Below are 23,887 nucleotides of genomic sequence, written 5' to 3'. Positions count from 1 at the left end.
ATAAGTCCCAATATTTTTAAATGATTCAATTGAGTCCTTATTTATGAAAAATTGAATTAATCAAGTCCTTACTGTTAAATTCTGCAAACGGTGTTAAAATTCTTGTTTGATGACTAGGTGAGGTGTCATTTTTTACATACGTGGCACACATATATTAATAGGTGGATTAATAATTTATGAATGCTTTAACAAACGTGGCACATAAAAAACACACATTTGACTACTTCAAGGTTCTTGGAAGAAGACCTAAACATCTTCACAACTCCATCGCCACCCCTTCCTTCACCTTTCCTCATCTTCCCCTATACCCAACAACCCCAACCCCTCCCTCCTCACCGTCGCCCTCTCCCCTTCCTCCATCACCCTCTTCCATCGCCACCGCACTGCCTCCCCTGCCCCCTCACTCCTCCTCCCTGAACTCTCCCTCTCTCTCCCCGATCATGCCGCTCAAATTCTCCCCCTTTCCCCTTTCGCCCTCCTCGTCGCCATCCCGTTCCCGGTCCCCGACTCCTACGCCTATGCCGTCGCCAAGGCCCTCCTCGACGACCGCATCTGCCCCGACTCCGTCCTCATCTTGGACTCCCTCGAGTCGTGCAACTTGGACAACAAGCTATCCTCCGATGAGGCCGTGGCGTTTAAGCTGGACACCATCGCTGAGAGAAAGAGAAGCGGCAGAGAGAAGCTCCTGCCGGATTTGGAGTATCATCCTTCCGGAAGAGTTGTTGACGGGCTGGGCGCTGCCATTCTCGCACGGTGACAAGTGATGAACGTGAGAGCAAGCCTGTGTGTTTCGTGGCCTCAGTTCGACGCCTCTGTGGTGTCGTTGATTATGGGTTTACTTCAGCGCCGTGTGTTGCAGGGATTTGATTTTGATTTGAGTGATGAAGACGTTTTTAAATTTGGGAGGAGCAATGATAGGGTTTTGCATTTTGAGTTGTATATTTGATCTCTGCTTTATTATGTGAATGTTTTGATCCACTGGGACTAATTCATTTGTGTTTGATTATTTTAGTTAACTTGTGTTGTTATGGTTCGTAGCTTGGTATATTGATTTTGGCCTAAGATTTTACACCGAAACATATTTTCGATTTTGTCTGATGCCATGGCTGTGTTGATTTACTCTTGGGATGACCATGGATTTGAAATTTTTGAAGTAGTTTGGTTTATTTGACAAATTATCAAGTCCACCTATTAACATTTGTGTGTGTCACGTATGTAAAAAATGACACCTCACTTAGTCACCAGACAAGGATTTTAACGCCGTTTGCAAAATTTAACGGTAAAGACTTGATTAATTCAATTTTTCATAAATAAGGACTCAATTAAGTCATTTGAAAATATGTAGACCTATTTGATGCAAATTTACATAAACAGGAACCATCGAACCATTAAACCTATTTTCTAAAATACATATTTTTTTTTCTTTCTACTTGACAAGCCAAATAATCAATTATTATATTCTGAAGAACAATTTAAGAAAACAAACATCAAAGAGTCTAGAAGTAAAAAAAAATATAAAACTATCTCAAAACCATCTCTAAGAAAACATGCATACACGAAACAATATGAGCTAGAAAAATGATAATTCAATCAAGAATGGAATAATTGATTAAGCTCATGGTAATAGATTATCTTAAACAAAAATGTAATTGCATAAAACATAAATCTCTCAAAATAATAAAAATAAAATATATTATTTTATGCTTGTTTAATATGTTATTTGGTAACTTAATCCATTTCATTATCTTAATCGATTAATTTATAGTTTAAGATACTAAAACAGGAACTAGAAGCACAAAATAAACACAAATTGTTTAGCATAAAAAAAATATATTAATAGTATTATTAATAATAATGATAACAATGAATATAAAAGCAATAAAAAGAGTAAATAATAATAACATTTGTCCACACTGATATTCATTATGAAATTAATAATATAAAAAGAAGACAACTTTTACTGCAATCAATGAACATTTAAAAAAATATTTGTTTATGGTTTATTACTTAGAAAAATAATAAAATTAGAATAAGTTTTAACAGGTTTTATATTTTTAAAAATTATCAATGGTCAAATAATTAATTGTTTTTCTTTCTTTAAATATAATTTATTAAATTTTTTTAACCCAATTTTCAAGTTTCCTATTGTCGGTCTGAAGATTCTCCACTCCCTTTTACTGTCACTCCAAACACACCAATAATCATTAATAATTATAATAATATTAGATCACTCATACCATCAACTGGGTGCGTCTTCCTTCTCATTCTCGCCCGGAGGCACGTGCATGTCACGTGGCGCGGAGTGACTGTGGCCCTCGCTTTTGCTTCCCACGACACCCTCCTCCTGCGATCCAATCCCACAATGGACGCCTCTGCTTCTCCAATTCGGTGGTGAAAAGTTGTTGTGAAAAATGCGGCGACGGGCCGCCGATTTTCGGCGCCCGGCTCGGCGGCGGTTCGCTTATTGGATCTGGTTGCTTCTCGGCGCCTTCTCTCTTGCCGGTCTTGTTTTGTTCTTCCTGCAACATCATCACCGCGAGTATCGCTTACATAGCCCCTTTCTGGTAAAACGACCTCGCATCCTCCCTCCCCTGTTTTCAACGAATCAACCCATCTCTGTTAATTGTTCTGTTTTTGTAATTATCTTAGTGTTTTATTTGCACTAACATTAGCTGCCGCGTGAAGATCTTAATTTTTTGTTTGAATATTTTTAGGCAATTGTCAATGCGCGTCGTGTTCGATCTCGAATCTCAAAGCGGTGTCTTTTTTTTTTTTTTATTCTTTTTCACATGCACGGTTGAATGTGTCTACTGTTGTTTTCATTGCTTTTGTTCGTATGTTAATAATCTTCCTTGGACTCTGGTTGTAGGCTTCATGATTTTTCATATCAGTGGTGTTTGTTTCCTTTTTTAATTCTTTTGAGCGGGGAATTTTACGTCAGGGTTACTGCTCGGGAAATTATTTCTTATTTCTGATCTTCTGTATAGTGTATAAACACAGTGAGCTAAATTTAGGTTGTTGCTTCCATAATTGAATTAATTCGGTGGTTACTTTTATATGTGATTCATATGTGACAAATCACCTTTTATTTGTTGTTAAGTTGAAGCTTAACCTGAGTTTAGATAGATCTTCCTGTTGTTTGTGATGTTACTGTATAAGGCTATGGTTGATACTGAGGTAATAGTCTAGTAGTTGGAGTGGCATTAAAGTTAACTCCATTATAAGTAGTGCTATATAAGCTAAAGGAAGTCTTCTTACTTCATTATCCCTCAATATGAATTATTATTTGGCTTATTTTTGGCATCTAAGTTACGATTTTCCAATTTTACCTTGTTATGGATGAGCTATTGTATTGGATGTTAGCAACCCTCTTAGACTATTTCCCTATTGGAAAGGGAAACTGTTTTAATATTTCTTTTTGGCCTTAAACGAAAAAAAAAACTGAAGGACAGATATTGACACAGTGTAATAGAACTCATTTACTATTGGTTTAGTGTGTGTCTATGGACAAATGTCTAGTACACACATAAGATAACAACCTAACATCCAATGTATTCATTCACCTAGAAATAATAGTTTATAGTGTCTTATCCATGCACTTAAAGTCACCATTGAATCAAACATGCAGTTAGTGTTTACTCTCACGATTCCATTGCAACTGTTCACTTGCGCACTGCCTTTATTGCAGAAATTGTTTTAACATTGCCAATTCCTTGTAGAAGGCAATCATCATTTCTTGTGTCACCAGTGATTGTGAATTTGTGACTAATTCTATAATCATTCTGCTCTTAAATAATAATCTAACACTCATGTAGTTCATTTCACCAGTTTCTAGTGATAGATCTAGCTATGATTCTTGGACAATTTACCTTTAAACATTGAAGAAAACGTCTGAACATGTGCTTTCTGTGTGGAAGTTTCTTTATGATTATGGTGTTAATTAGACCAATAAATGGTATAAAAAAGAAAGCATTTTGCTCTCTAGTTTTTGGACGATATTATAAACAACATTAAGTAATTTGTTGTCATGTGATGTGCAAAATGTTAAGTGCTAGACATGGTTACTTTGCTTGTGATTCTTCTTCTAATGTATGAGGAAAACAATTCAAATATCTTTTGATATGAAGGACAGGGGATGCAGAAAACCTATCCATTTTATATAGACCATTCAATGTGATGTAATTATAAATGTTAATGCTAGAACAATTTCATATCATTTTACAGCTATTTTTGTGCTCCATATTGCTGAAGGGATGTTATGTTTGAAGTGACATTACTATCTGTTGTTCTAATTGTTTCCATCCCTCAACCCCTCTGAGTACTTATTGAGCATGCTACTTACGTGAATTGTAGGAGAGAAACGCTAAAGTAGAAAATTCTGCTAAGAGATTGAATTTTACTGAAGAAATTTTAAGTGCAACATCCTTCTCACGGCAACTATCAGAGCAAATGGTTCTGGCCAAGGCTTATGTGATTATTGCCAAAGAGCACAATAATCTTCACCTTGCCTGGGAGCTTAGCTCAAAAATTAGAAGTTGCCAGCTTTTGCTTTCAAAAGCTGCCATGACTGGGGAGCCTGTGACCATGGAGGAAGCTGGGCCAGTTATTAAAAGCCTGTCTTCTCTAATTTTCAAGGCACAGGATGTCCATTACGACATTGCAACCACTATAGTAACGATGAAATCATATATTCAAGCACTTGAAGAACGTGCAAATAAAGCAACAATTCAAAGCACTGTGTTTGCTCAAGTATCAGCTGAAGCACTACCCAAGAGTCTTCATTGCTTAAATGTGAAACTTATGGCTGATTGGCTAAAGATGACATCCCGGCAAAAATTTTCACATGAGAGTAGAATCTCTCCCCAGCTCACAGATAATAATTTATATCACTTCTGCATTTTTTCAGATAATGTACTGGCAACATCTGTAGTTGTTAACTCTACAGTCATCAATGCAAGCCATCCAAAACGCTTCGTCTTTCACATTGTTACTGATGGTATTATTTATGGAGCAATGAAAGCATGGTTCCTCAGTAATGACTTAAAAGGGGCTACCATAGAGGTGCAGAATATTGAGGAATTTGATTGGTTGAATGAATCTTATGCTCCAATTGTCAGACAGCTACACAGTCCAGAATCACGAGCCTTTTATTTTGGGCCTTTTCAAGGTGTAAATGTTGAGCCAAAATTGCAGAATCCCAAGTTTGTGTCTTTGCTAAATCATCTTCGGTTTTACATCCCTGAGATTTATCCATTACTTGAGAAGATTGTTTTCCTTGATGATGATGTTGTTGTTCAGAAGGACCTAAGCCCACTTTTCTCATTGGATTTGCATGGAAATGTGAATGGTGCCGTTGAAACTTGTCTAGAAGCATTTCACAGGTACTACAAGTATCTCAACTTTTCAAATTCGATTATAAGCTCAAAGTTTGATCCACAGGCATGTGGATGGGCCTTTGGTCTGAATATTTTTGACCTGGGTGCATGGAGGAAGGCAAATGTCACCGCAAAGTATCATTATTGGCAAGAGCAGAATGCTGATGGGACACTCTGGAAGCTTGGTACACTTCCCCCTGCTCTTCTAAGCTTTTATGGCTTGACAGAACCACTTGACAGAAGATGGCATGTATTAGGATTGGGTTATGACCTAAATATTGACAGCCGCCTGATTGAAAGTGCAGCAGTTATTCACTTCAATGGGAACATGAAACCATGGCTAAAGTTAGCTATAGGCAGGTATAAGCCATTATGGCAGAGGTACATAAATCAAAGTCACCCTCATCTACAAGATTGTGCCACCGGTTAAAATGAACTACTTCTCAATTGCTAATGATTATGCATTCTCAGATTATTTTGATCTGTTGATCTGCGATTGCGTTGGTCCTTATTGTAGAGTCGGAAGTAGAAAGTTTTGACTTTGCTAGGAATTTTGTTTTGTTTTCCCTTTTATATTTCAATCAGTGTATTGAAATAGAAAATGATTACTTTATACACTAAAGTTTAAAATGCGTTAGGTGAAGAGGTGGGGGAGTTCATTTTTGGCCTTTGGGGCTATCTTTTCTCATTCTCGAAGTTGTAGATCAATTTGTTCTTTAGTAACTATTTGTAATAATTATAAGCTCTTTCAATAGCTATGTAATGAATGGAAGCAATGTTTTACCCTTCTTCAAGTTAATTCTTTATGAGAAAATGTTTGTTAATTTGCCAGCCAAACTCTATTTGGTTTGACAGCCCTTTAGGAATCTGCATAATGAAACTAAAATGTGTATCCAATGTGCATGTGAGATATTGATTTGTAGCAAATAGAGGAGCAATAAAAAGATCAAGGGATCAACTTAGTCAGAAAAATAAATTACCTATAATATGACAATGTCAGCCAAGGTTTTCATGTTTTAATCTTTCGATATTTTTAATTACTCAACCAGGTGAGTGTGTAAACTGCCGTGTTTTATGTTCAATTTAGTAGTGAAACAAATATGTTGGTTCCTACGAACTAAAGAGAAAGTGATAGAACACTAGAGGATGGGCTTAGACAGCAAGGAAATAAATGGAGTGGGGGAGAAGACCGTGCTAACTGGAAGGCTTATTCTAGAAGAAAGAAAGTATGTCCAGGGAATGATAATTAGTTAGAAGCGTAGTGATGTGATAAAGGATCTCAAATTAGTGAGAATTCAGGTATTCGAGGGACGAAAGAGAATGTAGTGTTGGAACAATTTTCTAAGAATTTAGGGAAACAAGATGAACAACAATGTAGATTTGATATAATCTTCTAGTCGTGAATACACACTTTCCTAAAACCAATATTTCGTCATTTATAAGAGTGAAGTGGATCACGAAATTCGCTTTTGAGATACAAAGAAGAAATACAACGATGATACTCACTCTTAGTATTAATATCAAACAAGAATAAAATTCTCACGAATTGATTTGTGTTAAGTGAATGACAGAATGTAAAGGAAAAATCTTTTTTTTTTTTTCAATAGAGAATAAGATCTCTTTATATAGATGTTGATCAGGCATATTTCAAATCCAAGAGATACCAAATTCTGATTAATTACATTTCTTGATTGTAACTTTTCATGAATAGTTGTAACTCTATGAATAATTGTAACTCTTCATGAATCTGAAAATTGTCCCTAATGCTCTTAGATTCCAACATGTAGTTGAGGAGAGTTTGCTATGGAATAGGATGAGGAGAGTTATCCCCATGGAGGAGTCAGACTACGGAAAAATAACATATAGAGTATAGCCTTTCTTATTCACTTCATGAATATTCAATAATACAGTTTTTCATACTCATATTCTATTATGTTTTGGACTGACTTCTATCATTGGTCCAACCTGTCAAATCATTTTGAGGAGAAAAAGCATAATCGTCCATTTTTCATGGTTCCGATAATGTCAGATAGAGTGGATGCATTGGAGGAACGTTTGACAAGAATGGAGGTTTTGGTGCATCAATCATTGGTGGAGTTCTACCAATCTATGTTGGAGGAATTTGCCATATTACATATGACACGCAAGGGAGAATGTCAGAATTTGACATTTTCGGAAGCAGAAGTGTCACCGGAGGATAGGATGGATGCAAAGAGGGTAAAATAACCTCTATTTGATGAAACCGATATAGTAGGATGGAATACCTGTGCACAAAATTATTTCGAAGTTTAGGGTTCAACTTAAGAAATGAAGGTGCGTTTGGCAAAGTTGAGCATAATCTCCTCCATGACTCTAGGAGGAGTTGACTTGGGCGAAGTTGAAATGTGAGTTGATTGGGAGATTTAGAGGCATGTTCACACTCTAAACCTAGTCAGCCGCTTGCAAGCGATGTGTTCATCAAAGTGGGTGACAGAGGAGTTAGGGCACGATCGTTGAGAGGTAGTCGAGACTGGGGATTTGTTATTTCAGATAAGGGTGGAACCGGGCCAGGTTATAGTCCAAAAGTAGGCAAATTAGGCGTTTGATTTGGCCTAAGTGTTGGAATCCAATCCAAATGAGAGTGTCACTCCCTCCGCTACCACACCCTTCTCCCTATACCACCCCAATTTTTCTTTATTCGAAAAATAACCTTAGGTAAATATTTACTTTTACTTTTACTTTACTTTTTAACTTTTTCTTCAAACCCTAATCTCTTCCTGTTTTCACTCCACAGCCACACCACACCCCTATCACCACACCCCTATCCGCACCAAATCCTTGTGGATATGACACTTGGTACTACAATTGAACCAATATACTTGATACTCTGATTGCTCTATTTACAAAGATGTTATCAAGTTTTTGGTGTTGTTTTTTCCTTAATTCTTTTAATTTTTTTAATAAAATTTTCACGTTTTTGGCTATGATGTCTAAGAAGTGTCTAGTTTATTTATAATTCATATAATTTAAATACTTATCTTGTATGAATTTGATGTAAATCTTCGTAAAACAACTCTTTTGCCCTTTAATTTTAGAATGAGGAGTAGAAATGGTGACACAGCCCCTAGCCATGGTCAAGAATCTACAAGAAGAGTTGAAGTCATCCATGAAGATTATTTAAACTCTAACCTTTGGACCACCTTTGAAGCCATCATGGAGCATAGCTTGGGGTAGTGTAGGTTTCTTGAGGCCATGCATTTTGGCCAAGTGGTGTAGGTTTCTTTAGGTCATGTATTTCAGCCAAGTAGGTAGGTTTGTTTAGGGCTTGTATTAAGGCTTAATTAGTGTAGGGTTTTTCCTTAAGTTAGACATCCAAACCATGTGGAAAGTATGCGCCATGTATCATGCTTCCATTGGAGAGGATTTAGTTTAGAAGTGGCCACATTACACTTAGGAATGAAGAGGATTGTGCTTTGTGAGTGGCCATATGTCCTCCCTTCATTGGAGAGGATTTATGGACACTTGTCCACTCCTTAGAAGGCTTCATTTTTTGCCAATGAGTGCAAAGGTGTGACATCATGCTTTTAGGTTTTTAGGAGACATCATTGCCTATATATAGAGGTGTATCCTCTCTTGTAATCATCTTGGAAGTTTATTAATGTTATGCTGTCCAAATTTGGCCATAGATTTCCTAGATCAAGACTAGAGCAACCCTAGAGGCCTCCCTAGTCACCTTCCTCCTTGAGTTGGACTCACCTCTCTTGGAGCCACCAAACACTACACCACCACCACCATATCTTCTAGAGGTTGTGAGCTTCTACACCACCCACACCTTAGCTCATCATCCTTGGACCATTTATCACCACATTTCTACATCATCCATCCAAGGAAACACTCTTCCATGCACATCTCCTAACTTTGGCTCAACCTAGCATAAGGAGGTTGCCATCAAGAAACGAAATAAAAAGTGGAAATTGATATGTTTGTATTGTTTTTACAGGTAAGTTGAAGGAAATTAAGAAGTTGGTGTTGAGCCCCAAAGTTGACACTAAGAACCATATGATGGTTTGCTGAAGATTCAAATAGGAGTCATGTGGCTAAACAACAATATTGGCATTGAGCTACACATGAGGAAACCTTCACTGTAAAGAAACATCAAGCTCCATAATTGACAATTGAGCCTCAAGAGAAAACCCATATAGAAAGGAAAGCTTCATTGTCGACCACTAAATTAGAAGCTCAAGCATAAAGGAAACCCACCTAAGGAGGAAACCTCATTATGGACCAACATCTTAGAAGCTGATGTAACACATTATTTTTCTATAAAAACATAATATGCCTATGTTATTTATATATTGGTCTTGAGAACTGATTTTCTGTAAAAACTTATTATAATACACTTAAAGAGAACTATAGAAGGAAGAAGACAACTCCTTCTGCTTGTATTAGAGATCATTATGGGCAGCTAAACTTTTCCTTATTAAGATTGGATGTAACTTCACTAATTCTTTGTATTATATTTGATTTAATATATTATATATTTTTTTTACTTGTTGGTTATTTTATTTTCTTTTATTTACTTGATTACTTGATTAATCATCTTACTTCATCAGCTTAAATGTAATGATAATTGATTTATGTTTAGATCCTATCAAATTTCCTAACACTTGTTAGATGCCAAGAATGGATATAAGGCAATAGATGATTTAAAGAGTCTTATTCATTAGTGAAAGGAGTCATTTAATCAAGGACGAGGAATCATAATAAGTCTGGTAACCTTAGGTTTTAAATGCCAGGGATGGGTTTAAAATTACCATATTATAGGAACATTAAAGTATAGACCATAACTTGTAGTGAATCAAAGGCAGTGCATTAGAGGAAGAATAGTCAAGTTCAATCCCAACATCATATTTCACTGTTTTATAGACAAATGTGAATAGATATTATATTATTGTTTTATCAAACCAAATCCTTATCGATACGACTTTATTGTACTACAATTGAACTAATGTCCTTGTTGGATAATTTAGATCTCTTAAAGGAAATGTCAACAATGTCTAACAATGTCATCAACATTTGAGTGTGGTTTAAACTATTGATTTACGTAATTGGAAGTAACAAACTAGGTTTACGATGAAACATAGAAACTGATCATTGATCCAACATAGACAAAATTGTTTCAAGCACTGACAGAACCGAAAACACCCTATGTTTCAAACAGGGGAGGTTGTTTGACATACACAAAGTAACTCGTGATCACAAAATGTTGTTTGAAAAGCTAAAAGCAAAAATGCTAATATTTAGTTCTAAGCATTCATGGTACATGTTAAATATTTTAATGCTCATTCTACATATATAAGGAATGTTTACTTATTCATTCTTCTAAAGAGGATTTTCTTTTGAAATATTAACACCAAAATATTTTGAAGAATGTGTTTAAAGTTGGTCCACAACGACAACTCCTTTAATGTATCAAGAAGACTGTTCTAAAATGGCTTTCAACCATGCATGATCTTATTTTTCTTTGTTTATGAAAAAGTTATCTTACCCAGGCCTAATAAATGTTATGTGTATCAAAGTGTTGCTTAAAGAAGAAATGTGTAATTAATATTAAGAAAATAACATTTAATGAGTCACTAAACTCCAAGTGGACATACATTAGTAGAAGAAGAAAATTTAGTTTCACTAAAACAAAAAAAAGGCTTTTTATATATGGTATTTTAAGTTCTTTTTTTTTTATGTTTGTTGTAGGTCATATGTAATTGTCGGTTATGAAAATTTACGTCTGTTAAAATTCCTGATGTAAATTTATCTTTGTTAAAGGTATAACATTGTAAATTTACATTTGTTGAAGAGACAACAAATGTAAATTTTGGAGTTTCTTTTTCAATTTTACTCAAATTTACTTTATGGAGATGCCAAAACCCATACACACAATTTTCGTTTCAAGTCCAGGTTTGAGCATCTCATCCCAACCATTGAGCTTGCCAAGCGCTTCATCCATCTCCACAACTTCAAAGTCATAGTCATTGCCATCTATTCCAAACTTCACTCTCTGAAATGCTGATCCTCAACTCAACCTCACACCTTCCCTCTGCCTCTTTATCGATATTTCTTCACCATATATTACTGCCATCGTTGGCTAAAATATGTGTTTATTGTCCATAATCATAAAACTCACATTCAAGACAAACAAGGAGGTCATTCATCCATACTATTATTGAGTTCCTCTAAGAATAATCACACACGTAAACTAGCGAGACATATAAGAAACTAACCTCAATGCAAAAAAATAATCGGAGGGAAAGATATTTCAAATTGAACTACATATGAGAATGACAAAAGATATGACTTCTGGTTACCAACGAAAGTCCTAACTTGCAAAAAAGCATTGTCAATGTCGAGAGAGAGCTTCACGTAGGGAGAAAAGTGAGGGAGAAATAGGTTATAAGTTCTTTTAAAAACATTTACATCTGACATGTAAATGACGAATGTAAAAGAGGGTTTTCACGTCTGATCCTTACAGAACAAAGGTCATTTGTTCACGTCAAACATAAATTTACGTTGGCCCTACTCAACAGACATAAATTTATGTTTGTCCTATAATGGCCAAATGAAAAAACCCTACTTTAAGTTTGTCCTTTACAAGTTAGATATAAATATTGACCATTTATTTATAAAAATATCATTGTGCATTTTTTATGTCTGTTGTCAACATGTTAGACATAAATTAGTGAAAAACATATTAGTGTTTATCTCACAATGATTCCAAAGAATTTGCAACAACTCTTTTTTCTCAGTTATTTTTAAAGAAAATATCTTTAATGAAGAAAGAATGAAAAACACTTCTACAACAATCATGACAAGAACTTTAAAGCTTTAAATAATCCTTAGTCTTCCATGTGTGACTAAAACACTATTTGTGTTTTTGAGTAACCTAAAAGAGTGTTTATAATCTTATATTCATCTTACGACATTATTCTATTTTGTTTAGCAACTTGTGATCTTTTATATCGTATTCTATGTGTAAAAAAGTTGTTTAGCCATGATTGTTTGAGTCCAAAGAATATTCAAATCTTAGCCAAGAGTAATTATGTAAAAAAAGACTATACTCATTACAAGCTTAAAAAGAGACTAGAAGTTGTTTAAAGATAAGATGAACTCTAGAATATGTTAACATAAGAATTAGATGTAGTGTACATGTGGATATCATGAGATGTAATTTGAATTGGTTGGTCGTCTACTCATTATCAGTGTTTACACTCTAATTTCTAAGATGATTCTAACATATTGGATTAAAACTTTTAGATTGTGTATTCATTTTGGTAATGTCAATACTTTGGTGAAATTTACAAAGATAAAATTGCTATGTGTATAGAATTTTAAGTACTAGGAAAGGTTTCAAACAAAAAGGAAATCATACTTTAATGACACGAGTACATAATTAAGCCTATGAACTCTAATCGTATTCAAGATGCCTATATATAAAAGCTTTCCTACATAGTAATGATTAAGGGTTCTAAGTGATCCTATGTGAATATATTATGCATAAAAAGGTTTTCATAAATCTTTTACACGATAGATAGTTAAGACTCAAAAAGATTAAACTTCATTTCGAAAACATTCACATCATGAAGTTATTCTCTCATACAAGGTGAGTTCATAGATTATATTTTTTTCTAGCCAAAAGGTTCAAGGTCCAATTAGTTATCACACTCAAAGTGTCTTGTCTTCCTTCTAACTTAAGTTTCTCCTTTATGCCTATCTTTCCACTCCCTTGGATTCTCCTTTCTTTCAATGCTCATCAAATTTCTCTATTTAATTCATGTCTTTTGCCATGCCTTGAACAATTACCTGATTTAATAGCTTTAAACTCCATATTTACTACCTCATATTCTCGTCATAGTGATCCCACTAGCATTAGGTTAAAGACTATCGATCTTGGACATAATAATTGATCAACCTTGGACCTAACACTACATAGCCCCCTAGCCTTTTGTCTAAAATACTAAAAAGGGTGTAAAATGTAAGGGCGTAAAATGTAAAGAAACCACTCCTTTATCAATCAGTATTGGACCTAATGATGTTATCAATATTTTGCGTACCACCACATTCAAAAGCAACTATTGAAAATTTGACTCTTAGTTGCGTTTTACAATAGAAGTTGCTGATTTATCTTAGAACCTAGTCGTTGGTTCCATAACGGACGCCAAAATGTTTTAGCCAAAAAGTTCTAGGTTTGATCAATTATAACACTTTTGTCCTCCTCCCTCAAGGTTCTCCTTTATGTCCATCTCTCTAATCCCTTGGACTTTCCTTTCTTTCAATGCTGATCAAATTTTTTATGACCTGAGTGAGTAGCTTTAAACTTCTCATTTAATGCCTCACATTATCATCATAATGATTCTATTAACATTAGGTTAAAGATTAAATCAACTTTGGACTTAACAGATAAACCTTAGGACTTAACACTACAATATCATATATAGTGAAAGTTTCTTGTAATCACATGCAAACACTTTCTGTTGTAAAGTCATTAGTGAGATCACATATACTTAAGAAAATTAGAATTGACTTAATGTTAAATAATATTTTTGTATTATCTCAAGGTGAGATAAAAATATAGTTAGGAGTGAGTTTGTTAACTTATTATTTAGGAGTAATTTCGTATGAGCAAAAAGTGAAAGTATATAATACTTGTAATTAAATTTGATTTACGTTATAATAAGCTAAAAATTAATGGATTTAGTTTTCAGAGCTAAATAGCCCTTTTTTTTAATCAATGGCTTGATTTTGGCAAAAATCAGAAGTATTTTTTTTTTTTTTTGGATTTTTATGTATTGATAGAGTAACGTAATTATGAATTTGTACTATGATATGCAAGAGGTAGTTGAGAAGAGAAGAAAACTTAAATGATCAAAAGGAAAGGAAGAAATAAATGACAATTAAGAAAATTAAGAAAATCAATTGTAATTGATATCATGAAGTGAAGTGTTGCAAGATATCTTGAATTTTCTGTGTAAGTGTTCAAAACAACATTGTCATAAGACATCTATTATTAGTAGTATAAGTTGCATTTGAAAGATAGATTATTTGTAAATATTGCTACAAATGACATTATTAATTGTTCCATAAGATAAAGTGAGAGATTCTTGTAGAAGATGTTAGTTGTCTTGTGCATATAGTAAGTCAGCTAACTTACAATCAAATTATAATTCTTGTGTTGTTATTCTTTTAAGTAGAAAAAATTATACTTTTTTATCTAATATTATTTTCATTGTTTTTCTTTTATATTGTCGTTTTTATTCTCTGTTCATATCTTATTAAATCTATTAACTTAAAAATAATGTATATATATTTTTAGATTTTTTATGCAATTCATTAATATTGTTGCTCAATTTTTTTATTTTAAATATCATGGGATTTATTTATTTTATATGTTAAACCAAATAATACCTTTAGAAAAAACAAATTTTGTAAATTTAATTTGTATAACGAATTTAACTTTTCTTTCTTCAATGTTAGATTCAATGCATCGTTTTCCTAAACAAGAAGAATCCTACAAAATATATATATATATATATATATATATATATATATATATATATATATATATATATATATATATATATCTTTTGGTGAGAATCAGACATTCATAATTGCCACTATATATGTATTGTAAGCTTGTATGAGACAGGCCATAGCATACAATTTACTGAGCATCCTTGAAATGTTGTAGTGACAGACATAATACAACACACCAGAACGTTTTACATCTTATAATAAGGTAAGCTTTGTATTTGCCATATTCATATTTCGTTTTTTCTTATGTTATAATAAGTCTTCTATTCATTTGTAGGACGAAGCATCCATGGTGGAAGAATGGCATTTGCTCGGCTTGGAGTTACCATTCCATCGTTATCTCCTTCATCACCTCTTACTTGTGACGACCCTCTGCATCAAATATCTTTTTTTCATTAGCATCACTTTTCAGTTTAGCTTCTTTTATTTTAATTCTTTAGAAAAATATTTTTTTTAATAACTTTTGATAATGTTTATGTGATAATTCGTGATTGATCTATTTTAAATATAAAAATCAATAAAATAATAATACATAATCTATTGTTAGTCAAAAAATTATTAAAAAAAAGTTGTTAATGTATCATAGTCCAATTGTTTAACCTCTAACTCTTTAATATGTTAAAAAAAATTAATATGTTTTAAAACATTGAAATTATATTAGTATACTTTTAAGAAATAATATAGCAACAATACTAAAAACTTAACAAAAAAAAATCTATATTTTATCACTTTCGATTAGACTTAATGTGAAATAGTATATGCGAAAATGGTGTCTAATGAGTATATCAAATTATTCATGACTAAATATTTTTTTGGTTTATAAATTTAGACATGAAATTAAAATATATTCATCTTTCAGACTTTGATATTTTAGTATTATATTTTAAAAATAAATAAATATAATCATTTTAATTCAATAACATTAATATTTTTACATCTTAATTGATGTTTTAGATTAAAATTTGAATTATAACTTATCAAATAGTATAATTGATTTAATACTAGTCTCAAACCTCAAACGTAGTTTAACATTTAAAAGAATTTCATAATATCCAATTAGAAGAATTATATCTATTTATTTTTAAAGTTTAAATATTAGATGGTATGAAAGTCTAGAAAAAATACATTTAAATTTTACGTATATAAATAATATTTTAGAAATAATGATATTAAATAGGATAAAATAGTTAAGTTTTGAAATTAGATATACAAACCTAATATTAGATGTCTCCAATGGTTGAGGTAGGAGGACAGAGGAGGCTAGATCCATTTCATCAGCTTGTCGGTCAAACTGTGCTTGTTGTGCTGCCAGTGCCTTCTCTTTCTCCTTTATCTAGTTTTCACTCAAATCAATGTAGTCATATAAAGTAAGATTTAATATTCAGATACATTCAACAAGAGTTTCATTATCAGAAGTAAATGATCCATACCTTCTTTGCGAGAGTGTTGTTTTGTTCTTGTAGGGCCTTATCCTACAACATTTCAACCTAACCAAGTTAAATTCATCCATGTGTACAATAGATTCAAAATTAATACTTTTCATCATATTGTGATAAAGTTGCATATGTATACATTTTAAATAAAACTATGTACTGTCTGAAATGAAACCTATGAGAAACATTTATCAGAAAATAATTTACATTATTAAGACTTGATATAAGTGAATGACTTGGAACATGATATTAATTCTTATGCAGCTTTTTTCAATTTATATTTGAAGTGCAAGATTATGGCAAAAGTCTTAGCTAGGAGGTTGCAAAAGTTACTACCAAAAAATGCAAATTTATGCTTACTTGAGGAATACTAGTTGGAGGCAAATCCAATAAGGGAGAAAATATGGATATCTGTCACTGAAAAATGCTACGAAATACGATCTCTCTAGATATCTTTCATTTTTCAAGGCACCAAGTTAGATAATTAATAAGTTGAATGAGGTCTAGAATTATTTCTTTTAGGGTGGCCAGGGAAAGAGGAAGATAAACTGTGTAAAGTGAAAACTAGTGTGTTGTCCAATGGAGAAAATGAAAGTCTTGGAGTAAAAGACTTAAAGGTCATTCAATGAAACACTCTTAGAAAATGGAAATAGAAATACCAAAATAAGAATTATGGTACAAAATCCTAGTATTTAAATATAAAGATTGGAGAAACTTCGGATAAAAGACAACTAACAATTAAAAAGGCAACAATTTGGTGGAAAGATTTAAGAAAGGTTTATTAAGAGGAAAACAATCTGAATTAGTCTGTCACAGAAATTGAACAAAAAATAGGGAGGATGTACGTAAGAAACTATGAGTGAATTTAAAAAATATTTCTTTTCTATCACACAATTTTAACATGACTTTAATATAATATTAATAAAGACAGATACAATAATATCCTTAAAACTCATAAACTTATAAATTTATTGCATATGTATATATATTTTATTATAAAAATAAAGAACAAATCTTATATGATCATACATATTCAAATTATATATATATATATATATATATATATATATATATATATTGAATCTTTTATTTAATCTTTTTCCATAGCTTTATATAATATGGAATTTTTTAGAGTTATTAATTTGCCTTTAATGAATCTCACATAAAATATATTTTTCAATGATAATGATAAAGAAGGAAATGAAAGGTTTTAAATTATTTATATTCTCTTCTCACTTTATTTTGGATGTTAAATAGATAGATTATATTCATTATTTTTATTAAATGACAATATGTTTATATTTTTATATTTGATTAACTTTATTTATAGACAATTTTTAATATATAAATATTAATTATTAATTTAAATAATTTATAATTATTTAATATATAAATTCATATTCTTGTATCCTACACTTTGGATACTACACGTGTTAAAACATCTATATATGCATCATGTTCATTATATATGTTAGTATCCATACTATATAGTTTAGTTGACTCTACAACGTACTAGAAAAAAATTGCTTAAAGATAAGTGGTTTGAGAGTGTGAGAAGGTGAAAACAAGATTTGAAGGTTAAAAAAAACACAGAGACAAGACACAATTAATAGATATAGGTGTCTGTGGAAACATAATCCTATTGAAATATACACAGTAAGGTCTGTCTATTTTTCAACACGATTTGAATTTTATAGCAAATTGGACCAAAGTCTACAAGAACTAGTGGAATATTCATGTCCGACCAAATACAACATTCTTTAATCAGAGATTGTCAAGAAATAGACTACATACTGTAGAGACAAGACAGTCTCATGAGAAGAGGTATTTGGCAAATACACACGATATTAGGTATGTGTATTCTATTTGATACAAGAAACAACTAAACACTTGGAAAATTGTTTTGGGTGGTCAATATCTATAGTGTCAAACCAAATATTGTATTGGATCGTTACTATCAATACAATTTAGGGAAGGAAAATTTTAGGAAAGATAAATGGGAAATCCTATGATTTATGGTTTGATGCTTGTGTTTTTCAAGTTAAACATGTCCACAAAGGTGGAGTTTTCCAACAAATACAATTTTGTTGTTGAGCGAGGAATAATGGTAGGAAGCCAAATTCATGTTGCCTGTGTCACTAGTAATGTATATGAACATAAGCTTCTTTTATAAGCGCATCTGACTATTAAATAATTTTAATATTAATTATTTGTATCTACAATAAAAGTTTTCACATTTTCGAAATAAATATTCCCTTGATACACTTCTTTCAATGTATGTAAGTGTTTTCTACCTATAATCCTACTATTTGTCTGTTCCACTCTAAATCCAGGGGATAGTGTAGTTTTAAATTCCAATGTTTCTGATAATATAAATAGTTAACTATCTGTGTTTCTAACCACTCAACTCACAAAACACACTACATTATCACCTTGTTGATGGTCACCATGAGTCAACTTCTTCAAAAATAATTTTCCACCTTTTGTTTATTCGCTGAGCAATAGTTATTTTGCAACATATACTTAACAGAAAGATGAAAACAAGACTCACCTTTTTATTAAGCTCTGAAATAGATTCATACATGAGTTGGTTCTGCAAATTATATAATTAAATAGTTAGAAAGACTATATAATATATTCAGCTCAAACTTTATCACAAAAATGCACAACTACTGCATGGTTTTACCTTCCGTGATCTAATGTGTTTGAGAGCACTATCAAGCTGATGCTCCAAATTCTGAAGCTCTTTGATACTTAGACCATCCAAATCTTGTCCCATAAAATTCCTGCAAAACAATTACACAGTTCTACTGTTTTATATCTTAGTGATTACAAAACACAAAAGCCCTTGCTCCAACTATTTCAGTACCTTTGATTTTTCTGTAGAACTTCCAACCTTGCTTTGAGCTTTGCATGTTCTAGAGTCCAATTTTCCTAACATTGTTTATAATAAAGTTAGTGTTATCTGACTCTTGCAATGTTCTGTGTATCAAGGGTAAGTTGCAAAATATATATCTACTTTCTGACTGATAAAAACAGGAAATACATAAATTTCGTAAGTTGAAAATTTCCTTTGAAACAAAATTGATGAATAGATATACAATTAAATAAATCAGTTGTTTAGTAAGTAAAATTGATAAATAAATAAAAAAAGAAGAAGTCCTACGCGGGGTTTAGAGAAAGAAAGGAAGACATCAATAAATTTTTGAAAAATGATATTTTAACACCATTTTTTGACACTATTTTGACACTGTACATGTGTTAAAATGTGGTTGGACGATTTCAAATTAAAAAAGTTGAGACAGGGATATGTTTGGAAGAAAAAAACCAAAGTTTGTTTTTTTTAATTTGAAATCGTCCAACCACATTTTGACNCGTGTACAGTGTTAAAATAGTGTCAAAAAATGGTGTTAAAATTTTATTTTCCAAAATTTTTAGCTTAAGTCTACTTTTGATATTGTAGTTTTCTAAATTCCTATATTGTATATATATATATATATATATATATATATATATATATATATATATATATATATATATATATATATATATATATATAATCCTTATGAAATTTTAGTTGCATATTTAGTTTTCTTGTTTTTAAAAATTAAACCCTTTTAATTACCATTAATATATCATTGTTAATAAAACAAAATTGTTAACATGTACTCCTTAATAATAGTGAGCTAATTGAAGTACTTATAAAACATAAATACCAATTCTGTAATGAAGATTTTAAAGGGATCAAGATTGTACATTAAGAAACTAAAGGACAAAAAGGGATTTAAGCCTTAATTCCCTTATCTTAGATTATCATCAATTTAAATTGAACCAATAAAACGAGTTGATGTTATTTATAAGGTTAGATAGCTTACACTTTGTGGTTGATCACTTACAACAAGCTGCCTCTCAGCATATGAATACCTCTCATACCGTTCAAGAATTCTTTCCATACTGTTGACAAAGAAAAGTAAGAACTTCATATTCCATTAACATGTAAAAGATTCAAACTTTGTCTTGAGAAAATTGTTCCAACAAGGATCGTCCATCAAATCACATTTTTCAATACTTGTATTTAACCCATGGTGGTTTGGGAAATTTGGGTGTGTTTCTAACTTCATTTTTTTTTAATCAAACAAAACAAAATAACATAATGAGATGGGACAATGAATTCTCCAACCTTATAAAAGGTCATTATCATTTTTATAGCATACAAATTTGTTTTATGCGTTCATTTAAGGACAGGACAAGAACAAAAATCCACATTTGTCAGAACAAATCTATAATAAAGAGCATATTTTTCGGAAGATCCAAAATACTAACCAAGTTAGTAAGAACATGGCTAAATATCATCTCATTATGTTGAATACCTTTTTCATCTTCTCCAAACTTTAGACTATCTTTGAATTTGTTAGCTTAAAGGTAAAATGGAGAGAAGGAAATATTCTTTCACGTAAAAATAGAAATAAACATAATGAAGAAATATAGATCATAATCTATTATGTTTCATATTTAGTTTCAATTTTCTTTTCTCTACATTTAAGATTTACTTGCTGAAAAAAGTTATAAACAAAAAAATGACTATTTTATCTTTTTAAATTTCATCTTAAACAATAGTGTTTTAATAATTAAAATAAAGATATGACAATTAAAAAGTTATTACTCATTCTATAATTTTCCAAACAACATGAAATGAAATACTTGTCTCTTTTGTTGAAAAAAATCCAATTACATGTATTTCATTCCAATAATTCATATCATTTCATAAACGGACTGAAAATAAGAAGTTTTAACTTAATAAATATCTCGGTTTTCACATATAAAAAGTCATCCAAGAAGATTTTTTCTTCTTTCCCTTCACATTATATCAACAATGATTCACAAAATGTTGGTAAACTAACAAGTTGCACTTCAAGAGGGATAATCAAAGTTAAAATCTAAATAAGCCCTCGTTTGAAGGACCCATATATATAGGTAAGGTTTGTACACCGCATATACAAGGTTTTAAAAAAACATTCTAACACTGATTTCAGTCCTACCATAAAAAAAATTAGGTGTGGATAGTTTTATCCGAAATTTTTGCCTATAATGAACACAACAAAACTGCAGAATAAAAATTTGATTTCATACTAACACTACCACTGAAACCATATAGGAACCTCTGATCTAAGAGATCTGATGATTTGATTTATGTACAAGGCATTAAATCTAATGTTTCTAACCCAAACACAAAATATAGCACAAGTTGTGAGCTTCAGCCTGTTTCCTCCTATAAGTTTTGTTTTATAACTCAAAATGTAAGTTAAAAAACATCATATACAACAAAAATTACTACAACTGCACAGTGCATTTTATTGTTTGTATGCTCCATGTTATGCAAAAAAAAAAAAAGTTATACTTAAAAGGAGTTAAACTCATTCTGAAAATTAGTATAATATATAAAATGCTTTAAAATTCAACAGCAAAGAGGACTAAATATATAGACTTCAGTTACACAGAAGTCTACCTAGGATCCACACTACACCTATTAATTCATCCTAGAAAAAAATGTCAGTAAAATCTTCTTCGGGGACGAAAGAGGAACCAGGTTATAACAAACGTATGATACGAGACAAATTCGACAAGAGTACGGGCTAGAGGATTATAACATGCTGGAGTAGGTAGCGAGGTAAAGGTTGTGCACACTCGAGTGTGACATTGAATTTTAGGTGGAAGCACCATTTTTAAATCGAATTGCTTATACATATATTTTTATGTTTGTTTTATGTGTGTATGTTTTGATGAGCCTAGTGTCACAGTGATCCGTCACTTTTGTGGTTCCTCCTTTCTCGTATTTGTGTCTGAGACTGAGTTTGTCAGATCAGGCTGCTTCTTTCAAATAGCGAATCACGTACGCTTTATATGGCCATGCGGAGAGAGTGATGTAAGTCTCACTTACACCACAAACCACTCCGTAATAAGAATAAACTCATGCTCAATAATATACGCTACACAGTAAAATAAAAGTATATGCCACTGCATGATGATGATGATGATGAGATGCACTCTTTTCCAGTACAAGAAAACCAATCATCAAACCACAAATATAAACATACAGTTAGTTCTAGATAATCACACCATAATGAAAATCTGAAAAACGAGTATTATCAAAAAGAAAACTTGAGAATTAAGTGTCTAATCACAGCAAATTCAGGCTAATTACGGGTAAACCAAAAGGGGGATTAGAAAGTAATAAACCACAAGAATAACATTTAGCAGAAAGGGGATAAAAGAATCATGAAGAAGAGGCATAACAGATATTGTAAAGATAATTGACAGAGATCCATAAGCAAAGGAAGAAAAAAAAAATAGTGGGATTATATATAGTAAGAAAAATAAAAAGGGTTGAAGGTACGTGAGGTTAAAGAACATACCATGGATCGCTGGAGTACTCAAAGAGTTTGCCTTTGGTGGAGAAGACTATGAGGGCAACTTCAGCATCACAAAGCACAGAGATCTCATGAGCTTTCTTGAGCAAACCAGACCTTCTCTTGGAGAACGTTACTTGCCTATTGATCTTGTTCTCGATCCTCTTCAACTGCACCCTTCCTCTCCCCATATTCTACCACACACGCACTTACTTCCAAAATTTTACTGCTTTTTCTATCCTCACGATCACCACCACACCAAAAACACAATTCCAGTCATCAGATAACTGATGAGAAGAAAGACGACGTAGCAGCAAAGCAGGCTTGAATTTCCCTGTATCGATAAGTTTTTTGTTTATGGTTCTCTCTTGGTGTTCTTGTTTCTGCGTGTGGAATTCTGTGATTTATAATATGCTATCAACATCTTTATTCACGTACGTGAGAGGTATGTGGTGTGTGTGTGTGGGAGACGAACATTAACATATGAGCCTTGACCACGAGTCTCCCTATGATTCATTCTTCCTTTTTCTCATAAAGCTAACATCAAAACATAAGATAAAAATTAAAAAGAGGGAAAATCATTGGCTATTATTATTATATTCGACTGAAAGAAAAGGAAAAGTAAAAGTTGGAAAAAACCTGATAGGAAGGTGGTTTTCAAAAACCAGAGTGGTTTCGTCAAAAACGTTGTCGAGCTTCCATTGGACAAAGGCACTATCGGGACAGTCCGTTGCTCCCTGTCGTCATGTACGGTTTCTCGATCCCTCTTTACTTCCTCTCATGGATATTTTTCTTTTTTCTACTATTTTCCTATGCTTTTGTCTTTTATTATTTACCATCTTTCTTAAAATTTACAGGGATAAATAGTTTTCTTTTTTGTTTAATTTTTTTCAATAAATTGAAAAAAAAATAGATTTTCTTTTACTCCGAACTTTGGTAATTATAAGTAGGGACTCACTAAGGAGTATTATTAGGTTTAAAATTATGGTCCCTCTAGTTTTAAAGTCCACACCAACACCAACAATAAATATATAATTAAATAATAGTATAAATAAATCTAAAATATAGTTTTATAGGTTTGACTAAAGTTTATAATCTGCTTCCTGAATGA

At 32.0% G+C, this 23,887-nt stretch overlaps 2 protein-coding genes and 1 pseudogene across 2 annotated transcripts; 2 read left to right on the top strand and 1 right to left on the bottom strand.

Annotated features, from left to right (window-relative positions):
* The first annotated feature begins 189 nt into the window (after window positions 1-189).
* Window positions 190-1,014, top strand: LOC106753647 (annotated as a pseudogene).
* Window positions 1,015-2,204: 1,190 nt separating this feature from the next.
* Window positions 2,205-6,169, top strand: LOC106756646 (probable galacturonosyltransferase 11). Its single transcript, XM_014639146.2, has 2 exons — window positions 2,205-2,564; window positions 4,354-6,169. The coding sequence occupies exons 1-2, from the start codon at window positions 2,412-2,414 to the stop codon at window positions 5,803-5,805; spliced, it is 1,605 nt and encodes a 534-aa protein (XP_014494632.1). The 5' UTR covers window positions 2,205-2,411; the 3' UTR covers window positions 5,806-6,169.
* Window positions 6,170-15,006: 8,837 nt separating this feature from the next.
* LOC106755342 (truncated transcription factor CAULIFLOWER A) lies at window positions 15,007-23,313 on the bottom strand. Its single transcript, XM_014637490.2, has 8 exons — window positions 22,783-23,313; window positions 20,245-20,323; window positions 19,239-19,303; window positions 19,056-19,155; window positions 18,921-18,962; window positions 16,367-16,408; window positions 16,151-16,269; window positions 15,007-15,308 (listed from the first exon to the last, which is right to left on the bottom strand). The coding sequence occupies exons 1-8, from the start codon at window positions 22,965-22,967 to the stop codon at window positions 15,200-15,202; spliced, it is 741 nt and encodes a 246-aa protein (XP_014492976.1). The 5' UTR covers window positions 22,968-23,313; the 3' UTR covers window positions 15,007-15,199.
* Between the last annotated feature and the right edge of the window lie 574 nt (window positions 23,314-23,887).

This window comes from Vigna radiata, chromosome 2 (assembly GCF_000741045.1).
Source record: "Vigna radiata var. radiata cultivar VC1973A chromosome 2, Vradiata_ver6, whole genome shotgun sequence".
Lineage (NCBI taxonomy): Eukaryota > Viridiplantae > Streptophyta > Magnoliopsida > Fabales > Fabaceae > Vigna > Vigna radiata.
This window is presented reverse-complemented; position numbering and strand designations above follow the sequence as displayed.